Here is a 27,262-nt window from a genome sequence, read left to right as displayed (position 1 = left end):
GAGGTTACTGCTTCACTTTACTGCGCTGGCCCCAGTAGTAGGAAGTCAGCCACCTAGCAGACTCGCAGTTTTCCTTTTAACTTGAGTACACACTTTAATTTTGTCTCTAATACATGAGCACAAAATATTTTTGTACTATACCATGTAATTTTTTCCCCCACTAACCTTTTGTGGTTTGTGTTTAGGGTGCATGTTGGCTTTCTAGTCTCAGAGGTCATTAGCCCGGTTTTATCGAGGCTTCCAGAGCCTGGTCTCTGACAGACCCTGTGTTCCTCTTTGTCGAGCAGCCCTGTGCTCTCAATGGTAGCGTTGGCTCTGTTGTTGTCCGTCAACATGGTAGAGTATTTTCACCCCCTTAGTTCTTCTTACTGGGTCGAAAGTAGCTCTTGTCTTACTGCTTGATTGTTCATGTTCCAGAAGACAGGTGGCAACTCGGGGTGGCCTCAGGAGAGGGAGACAGAGGTTCTTAAAAAGACTGCTGGTCTTCAGTAAATCCTACCGTCACCAGGGCAAGAGATGGGACCATTCTTTTTCCTTTCCATGAACTTCTGGGAATGCCATTCGTCCATGAATTCAACGAATATTTGCGCTTCTATTATGTGCCAGACATTAAGTACCAAAAAAGCCAGACATCCCTTCAAGGATGCCCTGGATGTAGTCTTATCTTGAATATGTTAGAAAAATATTTATCGGAGTAGAAAAACTGCTAGATTGGGTTTAGATGCTGAATGGCCTTAGGGATTAAAGGTGGAGGTTGTAGGTTTAGAAGGTATTTCTGAAAGGAATGACTCTTCTATAATTAAAAAAAAAAACAAACAGTTACAGATGACATTGTGGCAGAGACTGCTAGCTGATCGCGAAACCTAGCTCCTCTTCCTGGGCAGGTAGCCAGACTGCATTTCCCAATCTCCCTTGCAATTAGGTGTGGCTTTGTGGCCATATCCTAGCCAATGGCGTGAGAGCTGAGAAGTGTGCCACTTCCAGGCCTGGCCCGTAGAACCGTCCGGCTCGGTTATCCGTGTCCTTTACCTCTGCTGGCTGATGCAGAAGAGCCCAGTGACGTAGGAAGGCTCCTGCCATGAGATGGAAGGAGATGTGGGGCCTGAGCCGCTGCTTGGAGGAGAGCTGCCTCCTGATCTACTGTTTTGGACTTTACACGAGCAGGAAGTAAATATTTATGGTATTTGAGCCATGACACAGTTTGTTCTAAGAGTTAGCCTGCCTAACTAGGCACGATGCTTAGAATGCTAGGCAAAACTGGTGAGTTTAGTAAAGGTGCTGAGAATTTCGGACTCTGCCTTAATTTTGATTTTTTATATGTCATGTTACGTGTAATGATCAGTGAATTTCAAGGCTCAGTTTAAAGCTATGTGACAAAATCTTTTTAATGTATCACTTTTAATTGATACAGCTGGTTTATTGCATTCAATGGGGCATCTCTCTGCCTTTGTTTTAATAAGCTATGTGGGTCCTCAGCTAGTTTTAAAGGGACTCTATGGAGACTTAAGCATTGTCAGTCCTTATTTCAAAGAACTGTAAATACAGTTTTCATCATGCAGCTTCTCTGTCCAAAAGCCAGTAATCACTTCTCATTATATAGCATTTTGTTTCATTTATTCCATCATCCAAAACTATATATATATATTTATATATATATATTTTAGTATATAAAACGAATGTGGCTATGTGTAACCCTCTGACCTAGGTTCTCTGAAGGGAGGCAAAAATGGATAAAACATATTTCATGCCTCCAAGGAGTTTGTGCTGGTACACAGATAGTTACTAGGTTTCCATACTGCTCTCATCTCCTCACTTCAGGCTTTAATAAATCATGTATTATTTCTTCATTACATTTTTTTTCTTTTTTTTTTTTTAGTATTGTCTCCAATTAGATATACCTTTTGAAGGCAGGGAATACTTTAGAGAGCTTCTGTGTCCTCTCTTGGGTACTTCTAGCGGACACTGGACTGTACTTAATTGAGTAACCATCCTTGTAGTGTCTTTTGCTTTTCTTGCTTGGATATTCTGGTATAGTTTTGTATTATAGTTTGTGTTAACAGGCAAAAGTACTTTCTCAGTCTATTAGGAATCCATGGAATTGTGCAGTCAGGAGTGTTGGGACTGGATCTTTATTAGATCTAATTCCTCATCTTTTAGATCATCTAGTTTCTGATAGTCTAGGTGTGGCTGGTGTCAGAGCACATTAAATTTATAAATTTAATTTGGCTAGGAATCATGGGGGTGTCTCAGAGGCACAGACTCAGGCACCACTCAGACCTGTGGGTCAGAACCTGCAAGAGCCTCAGATGACCCACATGTGCGTTAAAGTTGGGGATGCGCTGCTCAAGGTCAACCTGTGATTTTATTCTCGAGAAAACTGGCCAAGTCAGAGAGTTAGCAGCGTCATGCAGCTGTTTGTTTCAGTGGCTCCCATCCTGGATACACCTTGGGATCACTTGGGAACCTTTAAAAAATACTGATGCCTGGGTTGCATCTCCATACATTCTGGCTGAAGTGGTCAGGATTGCAGCCTGGGCATCAGAATTTAAAAAATCTCCCTAGATGACTGAAGTGCAGCCACGCTGAGAGCCGCTCAACCTAGTTAATGAGAGAATCCGGGTTTCCTGATGCTCTAATCAAGTAGTCCCTTTGCTCCACACATGGATGTACTTTCAGAAACAGAGCTCTCCCTACCTGATTTTTCATTGTAGAGCATCACTCCGTTTTATTTCCTTCACAGCATTTATCCCACTTACCACCTGCCTCCCCCACTGGCATGTACCCCATGAGTGTGGGACCTTTGTTAGTCTTGTGTACTGCTGGGTCCCAGCTCCTAGGACGCTGTGTCTGGCACACGTGAGGTGCTCCTTTCATGTGTGTAGAACACATGGAAGGAGTTATGATAAAGATGGAGGCATCCGGCAGGAGGGAGATACAGGCTATTCAGACAGCACCAGTTGGGCTGCTCGCCTCAGTCAGCGGGAGGCTCCCGAGGGCAGAGAGGTCCGAGTCAGACTTGAGAGCCAGCCAGGGAGGGCAGCATGCAGACTGGAATCCAGAGCTGGCGTTAGAGCTTGTACTTTCCCACTCGGCCCTTGCCTGTGCGCAGAGAGCTCAGCTGTCTGTCCCGGCCTTGCCAGCAGGCGGTGGTGGGCCTGGCTCGGGACCCCGTGGCTCCAGATCCTCCGACCAGTGAGTGCCCCTCTGCACCCCGGAGCCAGCCTGGCTTCCAGAGCCGGGTCTCGGCCTGGTGAAAGGACCTAGCTCAGGCTGGCCCCGGGGTGCTTCATACAAGGTAGCCATCGCTTATGTGAGTTTGCTTGTTTCGCCTTATTTGCTTTGAGACTCACGTTGTGTTTTTTAGGGTGGGACGTCATTTGATTTCACTCTCAAGTTATGTGAGTGAGTTTCTTTCCTGGTTAAATGAACTATTAAGACTTCATTTATTACGCTAGTGCTATTGAGAAATCATGGTTGGTTGTTCGTGATATTTCTGTTACATATGTTGTTTTTAGCGTTTAATTCTTTCGATTTGTTATTTGATACATTTTACCACTAATTTACCTGTCATCAAACTTTGAAGTCAGGTGTAAAAGTTCTTTTTATGAAGTCATTCACTAATGTGTTCCACTGTACATTAGTGGTTTTTAAAACTTTTGAGAAGACCATTGTGAGATGTCTTGATCAGTGGTAAACCTAAGCTATCTTGTTTTTTGGTAATAGGAAGCCAGAAAATGTTAAGTCTTGAAGGTAAAACATTCTTTTTAACACCGTAAAATTTCAAGTTTCAATTTGGAAACCACATTAAGATGAGATGTTGCATTACGGTGCTGAGAAGGCTGTTGCTGGCGACTCTCAAAGATGTTGCCTGAAGTCTAGAATCCCACACTCGGTTGGGGGAGAGACTAATGTTGAATTTTCCAAAGGAACACGAATGCTGAGTCCATAGTTCACAGGGAGAACCCTCAGGCCTGGATTGCTAACCAGTAGTTACCACTATTGATTAAATCAAGCAGAAGAAGGACAGTAAAAGTACTGGAACAAGAATTTTCCAGAAACAAGAAATAAATGATTAGGAGCTGATGGTTATCCTGGTAGCTGGGGTCGCATTGTGGAGAAAGACTTTTTCTGTGGTGAAGCACCCACTTCCCGTGGCTCCAAGGGAGAGGAAGATCAGAGCCTCAGGGGAGTGAGCTTAGTCAGATTTCAGCACTCTTCGCGGCACAAAAAATCCAGGCAGCCATCAGTGTATTGTCAGAAAATGTTAACGTTGTTAAAGATTATCCTCACTGGGGCTTCCCTGGTGGCGCAGTGGTAGAGAGTCTGCCTACCGATGCAGGGGACGCGGGTTTGTGCCCCGGTCCGGGAAGATCCCACATGCCGCGGAGCGGCTGGGCCTGTGAGCCATGGCCACTGAACCTGCACGTCCGGAGCCTGTGCTCTGCAATGGGAGAGGCCACAACAGTGAGAGGCCCGCGTACCGCAAAAAAAAAAAAAGATGATCCTCATTAACCGTAGTAACAATGGCATTTTATATTGAGTGGTACTCTTGAATCTAAAGCCCTTATCTGTGCAGTATCCCATCCAATTCTCTGTACTTTTTTGGATGAGGTAATACAGAGAGGTTAAATTACTTTCCCAAGGACAGCTAGTAAGTAAGAGAACTGAGTTTTTTATATTTTAAACATGAAATGTTGAGGGTGATTGTTGAACTGTCTTTGGTTTTCTAGGTATATAAATCTGTGGTTTATAGTGCTGGAGGAATAATCTAAAAATTTATTTAATATTACAACTGAACAAAAAGGGACCCAGACTAATTGGCTGGCAAGACTCAGAGAAATTCCCCCCCTCCTTTTTAAAAGTTACTGTGGTATAGGTTTTTTTTTTTTAATATCTTTATTGGAGTATAACTGCTTTACAATGTTGTGTTAGTTTCTGCTGTACAACATGGTGTAGGTTTTTATATGAAAGCTTTAATTTTATCTACATGAAGCAGCCTGAGAGCAGAGACCTGGTCTTCCAACGTCTCCCTGACTCACTCCTCCCGCCATGCTGTTAGTTGGCACTCACAGGTCCGTTTGAATCAGTCAGGTATGGGCCTTGCTGTTGGGAAGCGGTAATGATGTCGTTGAATGTTGACTGAGCTGCAGAATGAAATGGCATTGGTTCTTCTTAGTAACAATTTACTGTACGTACAGTACATATGCTCCCTGTTAAAAAAAACTGCTCAGGTACTGGAGGTTCAGCAGCATATATCTTTTTTTCACACACGTGTACTTTACATTTTGAAACACTGTTAGCCTACAGAAACATCGCAGGTGTAGTGCAGAGAACTTCTTTCCCCATGTGAGAGAGTGAGTTGCCGGTATGTTTCATCGCCCTTGACTGTCAGTACTTTATTATGTGTTTCCTACAAACAAGAACATTCTCCTCCATCACCACAATGCAGGCATCAAAATCAGGAAATGAACACACAGACCTCTCTACCGTCGAATCCTCCGAGCTATTCTGGTGGTGCCAGTTGACCCAGTGCTGACCTTGTAGAGAAAGGCCCCGCGGGGACCCTGGGTGGCGCTTGATTGTCTCCTCAGCCTCCTTTGATCCAGAACAGTTCTCAGTCCTTTCTGACTTCCATGACCTTGACGTTTGTGAAGACTACAGGCCATTTTGTGGAATGTTCCTCAATTTGGATTTGTCCGATGTTTCCTCATGATTAGATTCAGGTTTTGCATCTTTGGCAGGAATATCACAGAAGAGCCAGTATTTATCTTTTTCAAAGATTAGTTTTACATTTTATTTTCTGTTTCCTTAGAGCGTTTCCCAAAGTGTATTCTGCGGAACTAGCACCTACTGTGTTCTCAACACCGTGCCACCTATAGAAGGTAGGATTCGAAAGCTTTTGACTTACAGGAAGGGGTGGGCTTGGCAGTGAGAGTAATTCCATCACTGTAGTGCAGGAAAGCCTGTGATGAGGAGGCCTGGGTTCTGCCTTTAACTTGCTGTGTGATCTTAGATGAGTTACTTAATCCATCTGGGGGTAGCAAAATAATACTCCCCTCGTAAAGTTTCTGTGAGGATTACAAAGGCAAAGGGTTTAATCACATGGAAAACTCAGAGCACTCTGCAAATGTTAGATACACTAATACAACGATTTTGTAATTCTAGTGTCAAATTCTGGGTGACTTAGAGTAGGAGCCTTGTGGTATTGCCGGAAAAGCCAGAGGTCATGTCTGAATCCCATTTGAGCCACTTACTAGCTGTAGATCTTGGGCAAATTAATCTGAACCTCAGGTTCTTCATCTGTAAAATGGGGGTGATTATGCCCAGACGGGTTATTGTGACGATTAAATGAAGGAGGACAATGTAAAATCCTTTCTGGATGCCTGATATAGAGTCCCACAAATGTCTGCTCCCTCATAAATAGTAGAAAATAAATGTACTTGATCACATGTAGCTCAGATTGAAGTTGAATGGGACGAAGCAGGAGAGGATGCCCCAAACCCAAATTGACGGCAATTGATCGCAAGGCTTCTGGGCCTCGCCGCTTTATCTGCCCCCACCTACATGTTTTTAGATTGAAAATATAAAATTCAGGTAAACAGTGAGAAGTTTATTAAACCTGAGTTTGAGTTGACCTAGACCTGGGTCAGAGGTTTGGTAATATGATCGACAGGGAGAGGGTATCTGGCCACCTAAAAATAGAAAGGGTAAGATTTGATGATCACACGCACTCTAAGAAGAGGAAAGGGGTTGTGAAATAGCAAAACTAGTTATACTTTTCTATTAAAAAAACTTATTATTTTTTTTAACCTTTAAAAAATCTTTTGGATAATTACAACTGAGTTTAATTAATTTTGGAGAATTTCTTTCGAGAAGAATAAGAGGAAATCATACCAAGGCTTGGCACATCGTTGGTGCTTAATTAATATTTATTTTGGATGGATAGCGATTTGAAGGTCTTAGATTAGTAATGGCAGTATTTGCTGCTGTGAGCACTGTGCTGACTTGAATTTAACAATATGTGCTTATGTTTCCCTGAATCAGTTCCTATCCTACTAATTAAATCTAAGCACATAATAATTAGAGCTAAACAGAAAATTGTAGCGCTTCCTTTTAATTTTACCACTCCAAGTTGTTGATCAGATATATTCCCAGTAAGACTGAGCAATTTGGTACACTGTTAGACCAGCTTATTTTGAACAGTTTGTTCTAGAGGTTGAGAGGTTAATCATAATCAACTTGATTGAATAACAGTGTTTGTAATTATTCACAAAACCAAAATTATTGAATTTTTATTAATTATGAATCAAAATAAAATGTATACATCATTTCCAGGTTAGACTTAATACAGTTATGATTTACCTTGTAGAAGTCAACAGTGTGTTCCAAGGAAAGGTCAAATACATTTCTTTGGATTTAAATGAAGGATTTGGTAATGTGAAATCTCAGATTTAGAAATAAAACATGAAAATAAGAATTCTGCTTTTTGCCTAATTAACTAAGTGAATGAGCATTCTCGTACATTTTAGAAAGTTTTAGTTGAGTTATACGATGCCTCTAAAGTTATTATTTGGAAAATATTTGAAGGTTGACTGGAAAAGGTGGTTCATTCTCTGGAATTAATAGCTGTCAGCCAAACAAATCATCTGTCAATTTCAAGAGCTTCACAAGTTCTTTTTATTGTGAAGTAGGTTAGAAAATTATTTTGTGAAGTCATGTATCAGACACGCATATTTTGCTAGATAATGATAGTGAAGTGTTTTACTGTATTTGGTTGACACTTCCATTTTGCAGTGTCAGAGTTTAACTCTGGATTTAAATACCGAGATGCAGTTGAAACCACTGTATAACTTACTTTTAACATTAACTCAAGATACTGTTGGAATCCTTGTACTGAGACAAGGATTTAAAAACTGGTACATGTGTTATCTAATTATGATATCAATTATAGTTACTCCAAAAACATTAAAAAGCAACATTTAATTAAACAACACAACTTTATACAGTATAGCCATGTGAGCAGTTCTTTTCTAATGTGAAAGCAAAGTTACTCTTTATTCCATTTTAACTAGAAAAACTGAAATTTGAAAAGACGAGTTTTAACAGTTTGGCTGTTTGAATTCCTGATATTCTTTTCCCAGTGTGAAAACTGCCCTCTTCATAATGCACAGTGGGAAAATTTACCCATTGTTATGTTTCTTAAAAACATCCAATTTATATACAGCATGAACCTAAAATTCTGGAAATAGCACAGTTTAAAAACTGATTAAGGGGAACCCGTTGGCCTGTCATACTTCTATTCCTTTTGAACTCATGGCCGCACATCCCCATATAGTGCTAAATTTAGGAACTTGATTGAGACAGTGCTCACACAGCTATTCTCCTTTTCCTCTTTAAAAGCCTTTGGGCCGATTCACTGCTGCCTGATTTGGTATCAGAGTGGAAGACAGAAAGAAGCCTTTTCTCTAGCAGTTAGTTGTGCTGTTGAGAAGAGTGCTCGCTCACTCGCTCCGTCTCTCTCTCTCTCTCTCTCTCTCTCTCTCTCTCTCTGTCTCTGTCTCTCTCTGTCTCTCCCCAACCCCACACACACCCACACATACACCCACACACTCACTCATATGCTTCCTATGCCGCAGGACAGCCGGGTTCTTCAAGGAGGCTAAAAGGACAGATGATTAACATCAGGTTGTATCCACAAACATAGAAATAGAAGCGGGGGTTTCATATTCCATTCATTGTCAAAATTATACGTAAATAGTTTTTTCAGAGCTGTGACTAGTCATATACTATTCAAAGTAAGCCAATTGATTGAGCATCTAGCATAGTACTGTTTTCATAGAAGGTACCCTGTAATTGGTAAATATCGGAATTGAGTATAGATTTTAGAATTTTTTCACCTCTACTTTGAAGATTCTACACATCAGGGGAGAGTTTTAAAGAGCAGAGTAAAACCACTTTAGGGAAAGAGAGAAGGGAGGTAAAGGCTCATGTGATTTGGTATTGTGCACTTTAAAGTTTTATGGCCATGGTACCTCCCTTGAGAGGATGAAGTGCAGGGAGCATGCATAAGCACATAAAATTACAAAGGTTTTATAGTGTGTAATTAATACAGAACTTTCTATGAACTTGCTTTTACTTAAACCCTTTTTGTTTTTTGGTTTTGTAGCAAGGTTTTTTAAAAGTTTAATTTTATTTTGCTATTAAATTAAAATTTTGCAGTCAATTTTTAAGTTTTTCAAGTTTTTATACTGCTTATAGAAATAGAGGATAGGCATTATAATTCAATTGGTTGTGTAGTTCATGGACCAAAAAAGATTTAATATGCTAAAACTCTCAAGTTCTTCCCTATGGGAAGATGTAGTAAATTTCTTAGATGTTATTTCTGTACCCAGTATTTCCCTGTTAAGATCTTTTCCTTGAGAAGAAATGTGTTAATCAGATGAAAAGTGTTTGGAGAAGATTTTATTATGACTGTAGAAGTATTTTTTATTCTTTTATGTTTTTCGCATGTTCAAAAAATAGTCTATGCTAAACAAAATTGTAGTAAATGACTGGAAAAATATACTACTGTATTGCACTTTCAACATTCTTAACTAATACCTGTATGCCCATATAAGGTTGTTTAATTGTAAGGCATTTAAAATTACTGAATGTGACAGTAAATTCTCTAGGGATCTATGCCTGGAGGAGAATTAGAGATTATCTCATTCTCCTTGATTTGGGAAAGCTGAAAATATTAAGTAACTTACCCAAGGTCACACAATTAGAAAGCAGCAGAACTGGGCCAGAATCCTGGGCTCTTGACTTCGAGTCCTTTCTTACCTTACTGATATGAGTTAAGTCATTTCACCTGTGACTTTCTGGAGCGAATTCAGTCTTCAGTATTTTAACATATTGCTCCTTGGCACCCAGTTATGCATTGTACCTTTTGGATGTTGGGGCTTCCATTTGGCATTAAAAAAAATTGGAGTGGGTAATTTGAAACTCTGACCTAAATGTGTCAAACCTGGCAAGAAATTAGGAGCCAGGCAAAGGGACTTTGTTACAGGAATGAAACAAGAAATGATATGTAAATAAATAAGTGAATGAAAGAAGGAAATGATCTGTTTTAGAAAGTATCAGGGAGACTGATTATCAGATAGACATACCATCTAGTCTGAAAGTAAGGAGCTTTTCCCTCACTGATTTAGAAGAGTTACGTTTTGATGAAATACATTAATCGTGTAGATATATATGTAAATCAAATTAATTAAAAGTGTATGTTTTTAGATTTAGGCTAGAAAGGCCAGCCTCTGTATTACCTAGGTAGCTAACTGGAGGTTTAAATTCCTTATATGTATAAGATTTGTAATTTTCTTTGGAAAGGATAAGTCTCATTTGTATTCTAGGGGATGAAGTAGTATTAATTTATCAGTAAAGTAAGCAGTCATATTTTATTATAATTCCTCTTTTCTAAAAACCTTAAAAACATTTTCAGCTGTTAATAGAAGATTTCTAGGTGTTGTGAGTTTAAATCATTTTATAGTTTTGATGTACTTCATGGAAACCTGGTGAAAGACCCTTTAAAAGCAATGTTCTGTTTATGGGCAGCTGCTGGGGTATTCCCTGTTCATTTGCTCGCCACGGAGCAAAAAGCTCAATCTTATTTTAGAGCCTCTTGACCAGATTCCTGCTGCCATCTATCTGATAAGTGTGTAAATGAGTTTTGTTAACTAAGAGGAATAATGCTCTTGGTCTCCCAGTGACTAAAACTCAGCTGCTGTTTCTGACCTTGCCAGTGTACTTAACAGGAGATTTTCTCTATGATCTTCTCTGAATTTATTGTTTTCTTCTTTATAGATGATCATGGGAACAGCAATAGTAGTCATGTAAAAATCTTTTTACCGAAAAAGCTGCTTGAATGTCTGCCGAAATGTTCAAGTTTACCCAAAGAGAGGCACCGTTGGAACACTAATGAGGTAGATAAATTTCTATTTTTAGGGGTACAATTTTTTTTAAGGGCAAACTCGCTAGGTCATTTTGCATAGTACTACTTTATATTAGCTTTAAATTCAAAATATTGAACTAGGAAATTGTAAATGAGAAGAATACTTAATTTGGATTTGACAGAAACCAACATGTTTTTTGACCTATCTCTGATCTGCTTGGCTTGTGTTGCAAACTATCAAATGTGCACGCTGACTTACTAAGGTAGCATGAGTTTCTTCTGTCTTTGTGTTTTCTTGCATTTTGGTGTGTTGCATTTGGTGGTTGACTCTGTTTGCATCTCAGTTAAACCTTAGTTCTTACGTTGTCATGAATTGATAAGGGTACAGCTCCAGTATTCTACAGAATGTGCCGTGTCTTGACAATGTGAAGTTTCTGTAGAATTTGGAAGGGCAGGGTTCTTATTAGCAAAATAGCTCTTGTCCTCTCTGATGAAGAAAGTTTGCATGGAGAATTAACTGGTTTACCTTAACGATAGGAATTTGTATTAAGAATGAAGGCTGTATAGTAGGTTGTTGATCTGACATTCAGTTAGAAGGAAGATTGATGAAGTAGAGTGAATCAGAGTTTATTTTGTTGGATGATGTTTCCTTTTTTGGTAAATCTTAATCTGGAAGTCTCAATATTAGGGGTGGATTGCTTTGTCATCTTTTTTATTTTGAAATCTGACTATTTCAATTTAGGGTAATACCCATTTAGTGTGGTGATGAGAATTGGGTCTGTGTCCATCATGCTGGGAATTCTATTCCTTTAATTCAAATGGCTGGGGTTATTGGTTTTGCAAAGTTGGTCTCAATCAATTCGTGTTGCTGGTTCAACATTTATCAGTACTTCCAAGTTAAATTATAAATATAACACCCTGCCCTGTACTGGGCACTCAGTTTTATTAAGATACAAGAAGAAAATAGTGCTGCCTATTTACCCTTATTTTTAAAAAATCGTTTTCTCAAATTCTTGACTTACAATGCTTTTGTTTTGAGTTATGAGGTTATGTGAAAGTCTCTTCACTTATCCTAGTTTACAGAGTTAAATACTCACTAGAATCTCATAGTTTTGTTACCTTGTCTCAACTGATTTTAAACTTCTTTTAAGGTATGCGTATTTTGATTATTTGAATAAATTATATTTCCCCCCTCAGAATACTTTTGTTTTGACAAACAGCTAGTTTGGAGGCCTGTTGTTTTAATCAGTCATCTATTAACTGTTTCAAACATTTTAGACATGAAAACAAAGTAAAGGTGCTGAAAATTAGTCCTAATCGTAGATCATTGCTCTGTCAGCAAAATAGTACAATTTGGGAGCCATTCAGTAAGTCAAAACTAGGTCATGAAATATTAAAGAACTCAGTAAGTTTCTTAGTAATCCCTGAAACAGGATTTGATACTATGTTATTATACATTAGTTCCAGTTTTTTTATAAATGTAACAAAACATAATTTTTTCAGTATTATCTTTTTATGTAATTGTCAATTTATTTTAATTATGACTTGAAATTATATTTGAAACCAGCAATTGCTTAGTGAATTAAAGTTAGTGGTCTTAAGAGTCTTACAAAGCTGTAGGTAACAGTGTCAGAAATTTATTTGGTAGATTATTTAGATGAGTGGTTTCAAAATTTTTTGGAACTTTTGAGCACAGCCCTTCAACTTTCACACATTTGTTTCCCTCTGAATTATTTACGTGTTCCACCTTACTAATATTTTAGATACATTATGAAACACCCAATAAGGAATTTTTATAGAGGACAAAATTAAGAGGCAGATAAGAAGTCGTTCTGCATTTTCTTCTAGGACCCAGTACACCTAGCCCCTCGGAGACTGCTGGTTTAGGTCCCAGTGTGGCTTCAGTTCAAGTCCTAAGAGGGGAGACTGCATCCCCTTCCGACCGGTGCAGCGTGAGACTGGGGGCTGAGAAATGTGGGGTGGTTGCACGAGCTGTCACTGCTGCTGAAATGTGGGTAGAAGAGCGTGTGCTCCTGTGGAAGGCGGGGGCGTGGCAGGGGGCCTCGGCTGGCAGGGGCCAAGGCACACGCCCTCTTCCCTTGCCATGGGTTGTGCTTTTGGTGATCTCCCTGCTGAAAACCGACAAAAACTCCTACGACAGAACTGAATTCAAAGGCTGGCCCATATTTCTGTGTGGAGGACTTTGGCTTTTTTTTCTTGTTGATTTTTGGCTTTAGGAAAAAAACGGGAATCTTGGAGTGGCAGCAGGAGTTTTTAATTCTGTAGGGTGTTACGTGGTGATGGTGACATGTCATTTTTTTTTTTTTTACTGGCTCGGATAATAGAAACAAAACAATTAGTACTCCTGTGAAAGTACTTGTTTCTCTGACCTGGCTGGGTTTGGCATTTTCCCATGTCTTTCAGCCTGCCATCCTTAATGTCGCCACTGAGCCCTGAAGGGGCTGTGTCGCAGTGGGACTTTGTGACCCCGGGTAAGGCGGAGTCAGTCACGTTCGGGCAGCATTGCCCGTGGAATCTTCAGTGGTTCAGGGAGTAGAGTGTAGCCACCCCGCTTTGCGAAGGGCCCGCCCTCCCCCTGGGGTTGGGGTAGCTTGCTGTGTTCTGGCAGAGGACCCCGTGAAGGAGTAGGCTGCTGCTTAGGAGCTGTGTTGTACAGAAACTACATTCCTGTTGATCCCACTTCCTGGGACCAGGCACTCGCACTGGGAGGGGCATGAGGCACCAGCGCAGTTGCGAGCACGGCCGATGTGGGTGTTTTCCATCTCACTCTCTGCACAGCATCTGTTCGCCAAGTAGACTGGCGGCCGGGGTTGCCTGTATGAGATGTCAACTGTCATCTTTCTCTGTCACCCGTGTTCTCTCTCTCTCTGATGGGTGTATACAGTTGAGTTCCTGGGTATAATTTGACTCCTCTGTACTTTTGAGACAGCCCTTTCCTCAGACCTGTGTTGTAACATCTGCGGTTACTTGAGAAAACCCACCGTGTATACTGTGCGTGTGCATCCATTGAGAGAGGGAGGGTGAGATGGTGCCCTTTCACGTGTCGCCGCGTATCAGCACCCGCTCCCTGCTGGTGACTGGGTGCTGTGTATCGTTAGTTCTGAGCCTTCTAATGATATTGCAAGGTGTGTAATGTTTCCTTTTACAGATGAGGGAGTGTGGGTAGAAAGTGGTGAAATAATTCGGTCAAGGTAGCGCACTTGACAGGGCCTGTCTCTCTCTGTCTGAGCTTCATTTCTTCTACGTTGCTGATTAATTCTTGGGAACATTCATTCTACTGTGTGTCGTCTAGGCTTTGAATTAAAGACGCATAACCCTTAACCACATTAGCGTACCTGGCAGATCCATTCTAGAATTTAGGTTCGGATTAAAAAGAGTTAATATAAGATTAGTATTGTGGGTTCACATGCAAATTTGGTAAAGCTGAAAGTCACTGAAGAGGAAGACTCTTAGAAGATAAGACCGATTTTAGGGCCTACTTAAGCACTTTTAACCTTTTCTAACTCACTGGAATAAGTAAGATCTCCTGCCTTTCTTGAATGTTATTTGCAATTGCAAAATAACTGTTGTATCTAAAAACAAATCAATTTTAGATTATGCTTTCTCAGCCATAAACACTCTTTTCCCAGGTTCTGAAAACAATATGGAGATGGTGATGATGGTCATTATGGCAGCGAACATTTATTGACCATCTACTGTTATGCTAGGCACTGTTGAGTTCTTTCTGTGAATAATCACATTTACTCCTTGAACTAATACTATGAGGTAGGTTTTGTGATTATTCTTACAATATAGATGAGGAAACTTGAGCCACAGAGATGTTAAAGTACCTGAAAGTGGTGGCCTTGGAAGTCCAAGCCTATAGCCTGATTTTGGAGTCCATACTTTTCTACAGTTCTGTCCCGAAGAATGATTTCAAATAAGACTTTCCCAAGATCTCGTGCTGTTTAGTGACTTCTAATCCTTTTGTTTTTATTCATTTGCTTCTTTTTTCACTTTGCATTTTCCAGTATTATACGTAAACTTAATGTATTTTTTTCTGAGGATTAAAAAAAAAAGTAGCAAACACTCATTTCTTAGGGAAGGAGTTTTGATTCTTAATAATGAATATTCACATGTGGGCTCTGGGTGAGGAAGAAAATATATTAAAAAATAGAAATTTTGTACCTGTGCACAACTGGAGGGTTGATAGGCTTGATTTTTATATCCTGGGCAGGAGAGAAAGAATGTATTAAACACAGAGCACATTTGTTAAAGAACCAACTCTTATTTCATAATCAGTTTGGTATTCACACCTTCATTAGGTGAACTATTACAATTTTCTGCATTTTAAGTTAATATTTTTAAAGCCCAGAGCCAGAAATAATTATGCTAATGCAGCTTTCTGATTACACAAATGACTACTTCATAATTACACATATTAGTACTCCATATATGTTGTCCAGACTGAAATTCCTTCTGTTTAGTCATTAATTAGCTGTTTGACTTAAAATGTAACTACTGCATTCCCCACTTGCTGGATCTGGATTTCAAATGGCATTCTTCCAAAGCCAAACTAATGCAGCACCATGAACCTTTTATAATGAAAATGTTCTCCTTACCTATGTTCAGATCATTTTTGTGTGCTGCTATTTTTGAACTATTAATGCTCTTTCTTTTGTTTGTTTTTCCGCTAACAAAGTTTCTCCAGAGTAAGCAAACAAAAAAGAATTCTAACTTGTATTGATCTTAAAGAAAGTTGCAGCACAGGTTTGTAGTTAGTGATAGCTTCAGAGATTTTCATGTTAAATGCATTTTTTTAATGGTAAAAATGTCTGTCGAGGGAGCAGTACACATATAGACTGATGCATTCTCAGCCATACCAGAGAAGCTGAAGAAGAAAAACTCCTTGAGTATAATGCTTTTCAAAGGGAGAGAAGTACCCTTTTAAGTCCTGAATACTTTTTTCCCTCAACTTTTTATATTCAAGTAAGAAAAATGGACTTTATGACTTTGAAAATTGTTAAATTATATTTCATTTCGGTTATTTTGTTTTAACAACAAGAAGCCACCTTACTTTAAAAACGTTTTAAAATCATTTTTTTGTATAGGCATATATTCTTGAGTATTTTTGTATTTTTGTCTGTATAACTTATAAAGTCGTAGATTTAGGGCTGTAATTTTTTCATTGATTGGTTTTACTAGTATATTTACATATTATCTTTTTGAAACATAGACCCATATTTTTGGGGGATCATTTAAGACTCTTTAAATTTCCAAGATGTGAGCTAAACTGAAAAGTATTTTTATACTCTGATTATAAAGGTGAGTGAGATAGTTTGGCAGTGTTAAGGGTTTTTTAAAATTTAATTTATTTACTTTTGGCTGCATTGGGTCTTCGTTGCTGTGCGCGGGCTTTCTCTAGTTGGGGTAAGCGGGGGCTACTCTTTGTTGCGGTGCATGGGCTTCTCATTGCAGTGGCTTCTCTTGTTGCGTGCAGAGCACAGGCTCTAGGTGCACGGGCTTCAGTAGTTATGGCATGCAGCCTCAGTAGTTGTGGCTCGTGGGCTCTAGAGCACAGGCTCAGTAGTTGTGGCACATGGGCTTAGTTGCTCCGCGGCATGTGGGATCTTCCTGGACCAGGGCTCGAACCCATATCCCCTGCATTGGCAGGCGGATTCTTAACCACTGTGCCACCAAGGAAGCTCCAGTGTTAAGGGTTTGACTGGTCCAAGGTCATTCTCTGAGGCCAGGCAGGGCTTTTCTGGTTAAATCACAAAAAGGAAAATGCACACATGACCCACAATACACAGAGCCAGGGTTTTTTTTTTTTTTTCTTCCCCCCGTACGCGGGCCTCTCACCGTTGTGGCCTCTCCCGTTGCGGAGCACAGGCTCCGGACGCGCAGGCTCAGCGGCCATGGCTCACGGGCCCAGCCGCTCTGCTGCATGTGGGATCTTCCCAGACCGAGGCACGAACCCGTGTCCCCTGCATCGGCAGGCGGACTCTCAACCACTGCGCCACCAGGGAAGTCCAGAGCCAGGTTTTAAGAGTGAAAGCGTTTGATTTTTATATATGGTACCAAATTTGTAATTAAATGTTAATTTTGTAGCAGTTGGATTAACCATAATTCCTCTGTTTAACTTAGTATGAAGTGAGGTAAATGGATACTGAGATCCAAATGAGCACAGTCCTGTTTGTCAGACAGCCTGCGTCACCTTGGTGTTGGTGGTAGCAAAGGTAGCAGCAGAGGGTGCATTGGAAAGCTGGAGGCAGCACGTCCTTCCATGTCAGTGAGGGGAGACAGGAGAAGAGAGATCAATATGGATGGGGTTTGGCTCTGAGGAGCAGTAAAAGAAGCAGATCTTATTACCTGCAGAGAGTGGGGTAGTGTTTATAAAATTTGAATAAGATGTTAAAGAAATCCTTATTTAAAGGAAGAACATTTCTGTAGACCCAGCACAGTTTGACCTAAACTATTTTTATTATATTACTTCAAAATGTAGCACATAGAAGAATATTTGGCCCATACTCAGTGTTCAGTAAATATTTGCTGGATGAATGAAATATGGAAAAACACAAAAAACTCAGGATAAATTTCTTAATTCTTAGAATTCTTCTGTGAATATAAAACTCAAATAGATATATACATTACATAAAAGAAACCACAAAACTAATAACATTTATATTAAGAACATTAGTTCAATGCAACGGATGATGTTTTGCCCAAACTGAATTGGCTCTTGCAACATGAATATAACCCTGACTGTTCTTAGGCAGGTTCTTTTGAATTTGGCACGTGGCACTACTGTGTGCCCTGCAGTTATCCTGCCCCTCCCCCACTGAACTAGTCATAAACAGCTTTTTGCTCAGCAAGCCTTTCTCTAAGTCTGTCATTAGGCCTTGGCGCAAATATATCATTTAGTCTTAAGTTCACTTCTGGTTTTTCTCATCAGTTCAAGAACAACTTAAATGACACTACCCCTGCCACTGTAATTGCAAACCATAGACTTGAGCAATGAATTCACGTGTTAGAATATATTTGTTATAGGTTTTACTTTTTCAGATTGTGAATTAAGATGTGGAATGAAAACTTTCTTAGTGAACCCAAGGATCACTGATGTCTTGGAAAGGGTACAGAGTTGGCAGGTTAGAAACAGGTATAGTCTTGGCTCTGCCCCCAGTCAGCTGAGTGTTAGGTATGATACCTGCTAAGCCTCTTTTGTGTCTTTGGTGGTCGTGTGAGGTTATGCTTTGAGACCTTTAAAGATTTGTCTTAAGCCCAGCTCTCCAGTTTTGGAGGCTAGATCACTGTTGCTTCCAGAGTTGTTTGAGAGTGCCAGCCTGGGAGTTTACTTTTTTTTTTTTTAACATCTTTATTGGGGTATAATTGCTTTACAATGGTGTGTTAGTTTCTGCTTTATAACAAAGTGAATCAGTTATACATATACATATGTTCCCATATCTCTTCCCCCTTGTGTCTCCCTACCCTCCCACCCTCCCTATCCCACCCCTCCAGGCGGTCACAAAGCACCGAGCTGATCTCCCTGTGCTATGCGGCTGCTTCCCACTAGCTATCTACCTTATGTTTGGTAGTGTATATATGTCCATGCCCCTCTCTCGCTTTGTCACAGCTCACCCTTCCCCCTCCCCATATCCTCAAGTCTGTTCTCTAGTAGGTTTGTGTCTTTATTCCTGTCTTACCCCTAGGTTCTTCATGACATTTTTTTTTAATTCCATATATATGTGTTAGCATACGGTATTTGTCTTTCTTATTCTGACTTACTTCACTCTGTATGACAGACTCTAGGTCTATCCACCTCATTACAAATAGCTCAATTTCGTTTCTTTTTATGGCTGAGTAATATTCCATTGTATATATGTGCCACATCTTCTTTATCTGTTCATCCGTTGATGGGTACTTAGGTTGTTTCCATCTCTGGGCTATTGTAAATAGAGCTGCAATGAACATTGTGGTACATGACTCTTTTTGAATTATGGTTTTCTCAGGGTATATGCACAGTAGTGGGATTGCTGGGTCATATGGTAGTTCTATTTGTAGTTTTTTAAGGAACCTCCATACTGTTCTCCATAGTGGCTGTACCAATTCACATTCCCACCAGCAGGGCAGGAGTGTTCCCTTTTCTCCACACCCTCTCCAGCATTTATTGTTTCTAGATTTTTTGATGATGGCCATTCTGACTGGTGTGAGGTGATATCTCATTGTAGTTTTCATTTGCATTTCTCTAATGATTAATGATGTTGAGCATTCTTTCATGTGTTTGTTGGCAGTCTGTATATCTTCTTTGGAGAAATGTCTATGTAGGTCTTCTGCCCATTTTTGGATTGGCTTGTTTGTTTTTTTGTTATTGCGCTGCATGAGCTGCTTGTAAATTTTGGAAATTAATCCTTTGTCAGTTGCTTCATTTGCCAATATTTTCTCCCATTCTGAGGGTTGTCTTTTGGTCTTGTTTATGGTTTCCTTTGCTGTGCAAAAGCTTTGAAGTTTCATTAGGTCCCATTTGTTTATTTTTGTTTTTATTTCCATTTCTCTAGGAGGTAGGTCAGAAAGGATCTTGCTGTGATTTATGTCACAGAGTGTTCTGCCTATGTTTTCCTCTAAGAGTTTGATAGTTTCTGGCCTTAAAAAAAAAAAACTCTTAATCATCCTTTCATTTATTTTTATGTTTAAGGTGTACAATTCAGTGGTCTGTAGTATGTACACAAAGCGGTGCGCCCATCACCACCATCTAATTCCACAACATTTTCATCACCCTCTGGGGGTTTTCTGTCCCTCTGGCCTTGGTGGAGTCGGCACCTTCAAGGGGCAGGCTGCCTCTCTTCAGGGGGCTGCCTGTTCTTCTTCGGTATGTTCTCCAAGTTTTCATACTCGTCTAGCACTGGAGTTGACAACTGAAGGGTTTGTGCTTTTACCCAGGTCTTAACGTATAGCGCTGTCTCCTGACATTGTTTTTTAAAATGTTAAGGTGCAAATGAGGATGCATTTTGGACCCACGTTTTTTAAGTTGGATGGTAGGGGCTTGTAGAGTTTTCAGTTGCATTAAAACTCTGTATATTCTGTGGACTCTTTGTCGATGGGCTGTGTGGGGATAAAAGAGCCCACTGCTTTCAGTAATGTTGGGAGATTTTGGTGGTGGTGACTCCCATGAGGAGAAGCTGAGCCCCACTGAAACGTCAGCTGAGACAGAAGAGGGAAGAACACCTGGAAAGGCTGGCATTCTTAAAAAAAATTTTTTTTTTAAATTTATTTATTTTTGTGGCTGTATTGGGTCTTCGTTGCTGTGCGCGGGCTTTCTCTAGTTGCCGCGAGCGGGGGTTACTCTTTGTCGCGGTGCACGGGCTTCTCATTGCAGTGGCTTCTCTTCTTGAGGAGCACGGCTCTAGGAGTGCGGGCTTCAGTAGTTGTGGCTCATGGGCTCTAGAGCGCGGGCTCAGTAGTTGTGGTGCACGGGCTTAGTTGCTCCGTGGCATGTGGGATCTTCCCGGACCAGGGCTCGAATGTGTGTCCGCTATATTGGCAGGCGGATTCTTAACCACTGGGCCACCAGGGAAGCCCAGCATTCTTTAGCTTAGTGATTTTCTTGCCGAGCTGGCGTCAGAATTACCTGGAGGGCTTGTTAGCACCCAGATTGCTGGGCTCCACCCCAGCGTTTCTGCCCTAGTAGGTCTGGGGTGGGGCCTGAGAATGGGCGTGTCTAACGTGTTCCAGGTGAAACTCATCAAGATGAGGACTCCCAGCCTCCCGACATGTATTCTGAGCAACTTCACTTGGCTTTAGTCTCAGCTTTGCTACCCCTCAACCACTCAGGTATATTTCAGTGTGCGTTGGCTATATGGGATGTAGTTATGCATTCTAGAGTCTTTTTCTCATGTCTCATGTGCCTAGAAGTCAGGAAATGCAGTTATTTTTGGGGTATTTACCTAAAGTAATATAGGGAGCCCTTTTTAAAGTATGGGTGGCAGTGGTAGGGGTATGTGGAGGCATATTCCAATTTTTGTGACTTTTTTTTTTAAGAGGGAGCATGAAGGATAATCTCCACCCCATCCCCTCCTTCCATCTCCATTTGGCCCAGATAGCTGAAAACAGCCGAACCCTACAGCTGACAGCATCTACCTACTTATCTACCTACTTGTCTACCACCTTCCAGTCTTTTTAATACTACCTACCAAATGTTTCTAATGATAAATTATGTTGTCTTGGTGATTATGAAATTCTGTTGGAGATTTTAAAAGAAGTTCCTAAAAAAATAACCTGTTTTCTAGTTTTAATGCTTTTTAGAAGCCTGGGGGAAAAAAGAAAAAGTGCAAAAAGAATTCCTTTCTAGATGGATGAGAAACCACAGATGGGCTGGGGTGAATGTGATGAAAGATAAGTGTGTGTTTGGGAGAGTGTTTTCTCTGTTAGGGAGAATTTTACGGGCAGGATGTGTGGATTTCATGGAGCTTTCTCATACGCTTCAGTGGTTGTGTGTTCTCTGGTCTGGTGAAGAGTGTAGAGTTGAAATAAATGTAACATTTAAAGAACCTGCTGTTTACATTTGGGGAGAAATGTGGAAAGTGGGAGAAGCTCCAGCTCTGGGGAATTGAACAGGGTTTAGTGGGTGTGTGTGCGCGTCCGGGTCGGGCAGCTGCGGTAGAACCAAGGTGGAATTCTGAGGCAAGCTTCATTTAGCGCTGAATTCACTTTCCTGGGATTCCAAAGGAGTTGATGGAAAAAAGGGAAAGGTTCCTGTGTCCAAGAAACCAGGAAGCTGAAAAGTAGCTTGACCTGGGCTGGAAACTAGAGCCACCTGAGCCTGAAGTTACAGTGAGCAGGTGCCTGAGGGGCTGGGCTCCAGGTATAGTCACAGCCGAAACCCTTGAACCCAGGCCACGCCTTCTATTTTTTGCTGTTTTTTATTATTAAGATTTAAGTTTTAGAGTGGTTTAAGGTTCACAGCAAAATTGAGGGGAGGGTACAGAGAGTTCCCACACGCCCCCTGCCCCCTCATTTGTGCACTCTCTCCCACTGTCAGCATCCCCCACTGGAGTGGTACCTTTCTACAGTCAGTGAACTTACGTTGTCGACATGTCATCATCATCCAGAGTCCATAGTTTACATTACGGTTCACTCTTGGTGTTGCACATTCTGTGGGTTTGGACAAATGTATAATGACGTGCATCCATCAGTGTAGTTTCATACAATGATTAGATTAGTTTCACACAATGATTTGATTAGTTTTACTGCCCTAACAATCCTCTGTGCTCTGCCAGTTTATCCCCCCAGCCCCTGGCAACTGCTGATCTCTCTATTGTCTCCACGGTTTTGCCTTGTCCAGAATGTCAGAGAGTTGGAATCATACAGCACGTAACCTTTTCAGATTGGTTTCTTGCACTTAGTAATATGCACTTAAGGTTCCTCCCTGTCCTTTTATGGCTTGGTAGCTCATTTCTTTTTAGCGCTAAATAATACTCCATTGTTTGGGTGAACTGCAGTTTATTTATCCATTCACCTGCTGAAGGACATCTTGGTTGCTTCCAGGTTTTGGCAATTATGAATAAAGCTGATATAAACATTCATGTTCAGGATTTTGCATAGACATAAGTTTCCAACTCCTTCGGGTAAATATCAAAGAGTGCAATTGCTGGATCGTATGGTAAGACTATGTTTAGTTTAGTAAGAAACTGCCAAAACTGTCTTCCAAAGTGGCTGTACTGTTTTCTGTTCCCACCAGCAATGAATGAGAGTTCTTTCTGCTCCGCATCCTTACCAACGTTTGGTGTTGTCTGTGTTCTGGATTTTGGCCATTCTAATAGGTGCATAGTGGTATCTCATTGTTGTCTTAATTTGCATTTCCTTGGTGACATGTGATGTGGAGCATCTTTTTTTTGTTTTTTATAAATTTATTTATTTAAAAAAATTTTATTTGTTTTTGTCTGCGTTGGGTCTTCATTGCTGCACGTGGGCTTTCTCTAGTTGCAGAGAGCTGGGTCTACTCTTCATTGTGGTGCGTGGGCTTCTCACTGGGGGGCTTCTCTTGTTGTGGAGCACAGGCTCTAGGCGCGTGGGCTTCAGTAGTTGTGGCACACGGGCTCAGTAGTTGTGGCTCGCGGGCTCCAGAGCGCAGGCTCAGTAGTTGTGGCGCACGGGCTTAGTTGCTCTGGGGCATGTGGGATCTTCCCAGACCAGGGCTCAAACCCGTGTCCCCTGCTTTGGCAAGCGGATTCTTAACCACTGTGCCACCAGGGAAGTCCCTCAAGTTGATTTTTGTGAAGGATGTAAGGCCTGTGTCTAAATTCACAGTTTTTGACACATGTATGTCCATTTATTCCAACACTATCTGGAAGTGTTGGAAAGACTGTTTTTACTGCACTGTATTGCCTTTGTTCTTTTGTCAAAGATCAGTTGATTATGTTTGCGTGGGTCTATATTTGGGCTTTCTATTCTGTGTTTCACTGATCTATTTGTCTATTCTTCGGACAGTATCACACTGTTGTGATTATTGTAGCTTCGTAGTAAGTTTTGAGATCGGATGGTGCCAGTCCTGATTTTGTTCTTCTCATTCAATGCTAAGTTGGTTATTCTAGGCCTCTCCTTGTAAACTTGAGAATCAATTTGTTGCTGGGATTTTGATTAGGATTGTGTTGAATCTATAGATCAAGTTGAGAAGAACTGACAATAGTGGGTCTTCCTATCCATGAATATGGACTATCCCTCCATTTATTTAGTTTTTTAAAATTTAATTCATCAGAGTTTTGGAGTTTTCCTCATATAGCTCTTACACATATTTTGTTTTTATACCTAATTCCTTTTTTGGGGGGTGTGCTAATGTAAATAGTATTGTGTTTTAAATTTCAAATTTCGCTCGTTCATTTCTGATGTATAGGAAAGTGATAGACTTTCTATTATTAATCTTGTATAATCGCTTATTAGCTCCAGGAATTTTTCAAGAAGCCAAGCCCCCGAAAGAGAGACCATCATTTTGTGTGTAGCTCATGCCTGAAATAGTTCTTTTTTTTTTTTTTCTTTTTCTGCGATACGCGGGCGTCTCACTGTTGTGGCCTCTCCCGTGGCGGAGCACAGGCTCCAGACGCGCAGGCTCAGCGGCCATGGCTCACGGGCCCAGCCGCTCCACAGCATGTGGGATCTTCCTGGACCGGGGCACGAACCCGTGTCCCCTGCATCGGCAGGTGGACTCGCAACCACTGCGTCACCAGGGAAGCCCAATAGTTCTCTTTTAAAGAGGTCAGTGGGTATCACTGTTGGGAAGGGGGAAAGTCTCAACACAGAAGGTCAAGGACAAAGTGTTGAGAGGTCACACCCTCTTAGTGCGCTGTGTGGGGGACAGAGAGGCTGCCGAGAGGGAGGCTTTCCGATGTTACCTGGGGTTCTTATTTAGGAAAGGCTGCAAAAGCCTGCCTTTTCAGAAAGAGAAGGGGAAAAAACACTTAAATACAAGTTTAGAAACAATTGAAAGAAAGCGAAAATGTCATCTGCTTCCCATTTCTGAGGAAGGATACATTAAAATAGCTTCGGATTAAGCAGGATCTGTGAAATCGAGGTCAGAGTGTAGTCATTTCCCATTTTTCCTGACATGTCTTTAAACTATGTGGTGACAGGCTCCCCTTTCCCGGCATCAGAAGACCAGTTGTTAATGTGCCTTTTAAAGTTTTATTTTATTTTTGTGCTGTTGAGCAAAATTTAGACTTCCTAACTCTAATCATTTAAGAATCATTTTTGTTAAATGCTTTAATTATTATCAATCAAGACTCTGTATTTAAGCATTTTCCAGTAATTTTTAACAATCCATTCCTCAGGCAATTCAGAGAACCTGCTGTGTGGTGATTATGTATCTTTTATTTCATAAATGAGGATAGTGAGACATAAGTGTTTTGGAATCAGCATTGATCATCATCTAATATAGCGTATAATTTACTTCTTTTTATTGTGTATTGTGTGGCTGCCCCTGCTAGGCTGTCAGGTCCTGGTGGACAGAAATCCTCATGTGCTCTGTTCACTGATGGATCCCAAGAGCTTAGAATTAACTTAGGGGCACCTACTGGGTGTTCAGTGACTGTTCCTTAAATGAACGAGTGCGTGAAGAATCCAACAACAGATACTGTTTAGGTCTGTACTCAAGTGTGCTGCTAATACGTCATCCCTGAGTGCGACAGCCCGGCTTAGTGATAGTCATTGGTGTTGCCAAACAGATCTAGGGGAGCTGCCCCTGAAGAACTTGAGACCTGGAGGAGAGGGTGGGAATGCGTGCTTCCTGCACGCGAGCAGCTTCCAGCTTCCCTCCGTCACAGGAGGGAGGATTGAGGCAGCACGCTCACTTCTTTGTCTCAGACCCCACGGTTCTCTGCGTCAGGGTGAGTGAGGGTGAGGCCGGAAGCAAGGCAGGAAGCCTTGGGGGAGGGAGGACTTTCCCCACCCCGACTTCACACAGTGCAGCCCAGGTTGAAAGATGGCCAGGTCACCCCGAAGCCTGCCATCAGAGAGGAACAGTTGACTTTCTGATGTAAGTCTCTTCAGACATTTTCCTGTGCTGATGCGGGCATATATTTTATTATTTGTTAACTCAGAATGGGTTTACTATACATGTAGTTTTGTAGCCTGGCTTTTCTCCTAATATGTTGCGTATATCTTGGGCCTTTTGGACAGTGGGCCACAGCATCGTGTTTATTGACCTCAGCCTGCTGGTGTTCCGTTGGGTTTCATGCCTTCATTCATGCCTTCGGCAACATTTTTGAGGGCTAATATGTGCCAGGCACTGGTTGAGGGTGCTAAGGATCCCAGACAGACGAGGTTCCTGTTGTCGTGCAGCTTATAGTTTAGAAGGGAAGACGGTACATGAGCAAGTAAGTAGATAAGAATTTCAGAGAGTGCTAAGAAGAAAATAGAACAGAATACTTAGGTGTGAGCACGTGAGGTGGGTTGGTTGTGGAAGGCCTTTGTTAGAGGCATTTGAGCGGAGATCCGAATGATGAAGGAGGGCTGCTTGAGGATCTAGGGGAACATTTTAGGCAGAGGGAATAGAAGTGCAAATGCCCTGAGGCAGGAATGCATTTGGCTTGAGGAACAATATAGGCAACATTGTGGCTGGAGCAGAGCGGACATCGGGAAGGTGATCGGCAGGGTAGGCAGGGGCTGGATCCTGAAGCGCTTTGTAGGCACAAAGACTTGGAATTTTACGAGTAACAGGAAGTCATCAGAGGCTGAACTATCAGGAGGTGATAGGCATAATGTGGATTCTTTATTTTCAAAGCTGTTCTCTGGCTGCTCTGTGACTGACGGGGAAGCAGAGAGGCCAGTTAGAGGCTGTTGCAGTAATTGGCGATCTTGGGAAGAGACGATGGAAGCAGTGGAGAAGGTGAAAAGTGGGGTGTCTTTTGGAGGCAGAGGTGTCAGGACTCATGGGATTGGATATGGGGGGTGGGGGAGGAGAGATCAAGACGGGTTCCTCGTTTGCGGACTCAGCTACCGCACTGGTGCTGGTGTTCATAGCTGAGACAAAGGAGGCCGAAGGGGGCGTGGCGGGGGTGGGTCACGAGTGCTCTCCGGGGCTGTATCGACTGGAGATGTCTCTTAGACACTGAAGTGGCTGTGCTGAGTGGGCCACTGTCTCGAAGCCTGAGTGAGGTCCTGTCTGGAGACATAAATTGGAGGGCTGCTAGACCGGATGAGATCACTCTGGGGCAAAAGATGGATGGAGAAGGGAGGAGATAAGCCCTGAGTGGAGCGGGGTGGGGGAGCCAGCCACGCAGGCTGCGGAGAGCCAGGGAGTAGAGGGGAACCAGGCAAGCGGGAGCTGGGAGCCGGGAGAAGGAGGGGCCCAAGGAGGCTGTATCGGTTTTCTATTTGCTGCTGTAACAAAATGACCACAAACCGAGTGGCCTAAAGCAGCGCAGGTTTATTGTTAGAGTTCTGTAGGTCGGCCAGCCGTCTGGCAAGGGTCTCACTGGGCCAGAATCGCGGTGTGGCCAGGGCTGCGTTCCTTCCTGGAGGCCCCAGGGGAGGCTGTTCCCTGGCCTGCTGCACCTTCCAGAGGCTGCTCACGCTCCGGGGCTCAGAGCCCCTCCCTCCCTGTTCAAAGCCATCGCCGTGGCGTCTCTCCGACCCCGCTGTGTCACTTCTCTTTCTCCGACCTGGCCTCTCTCTTCTCCCTCTTCAGTTTTAAGGACCCCTGTGGTTCCTTTGGGCCCACACAAGTCGTCCAGGATCCTTTCCCTGTTTTAAGGCCGCCTGATTAGCAACCTTAATTGTTCTATATTTACAGGTTCTGGTGATTAGAACATGGCTATCCTGGGAGGGGGCACTGTTCTTCCTGCCACA

At 41.8% G+C, this 27,262-nt stretch overlaps 1 protein-coding gene across 5 annotated transcripts in view; it reads left to right on the top strand.

Moving 5' to 3' along the window:
* The window catches only part of CAMTA1 (calmodulin binding transcription activator 1), an 893,482-nt gene that overhangs the window by 23,012 nt on the left and 843,208 nt on the right, over nt 1–27,262 (top strand). For all 5 annotated transcript variants that reach the window (XR_009539108.1, XM_060141561.1, XM_060141564.1 and 2 more), the window contains exons 2-3: nt 5,813–5,882; nt 10,840–10,958. Coding sequence is in view for 4 of the 5 variants with exons in the window: in XM_060141561.1 (XP_059997544.1) it covers nt 5,813–5,882; nt 10,840–10,958 (189 nt within the window). In the remaining variant the exon portion in view is untranslated. The remainder of the gene's footprint in view (nt 1–5,812; nt 5,883–10,839; nt 10,959–27,262) is intronic.

This window comes from Lagenorhynchus albirostris, chromosome 2 (genome assembly GCF_949774975.1).
Source record: "Lagenorhynchus albirostris chromosome 2, mLagAlb1.1, whole genome shotgun sequence".
Lineage (NCBI taxonomy): Eukaryota > Metazoa > Chordata > Mammalia > Artiodactyla > Delphinidae > Lagenorhynchus > Lagenorhynchus albirostris.
Note: the sequence above shows the minus strand (reverse complement) of the source record. Positions and strands in the feature narration are given on the sequence as shown.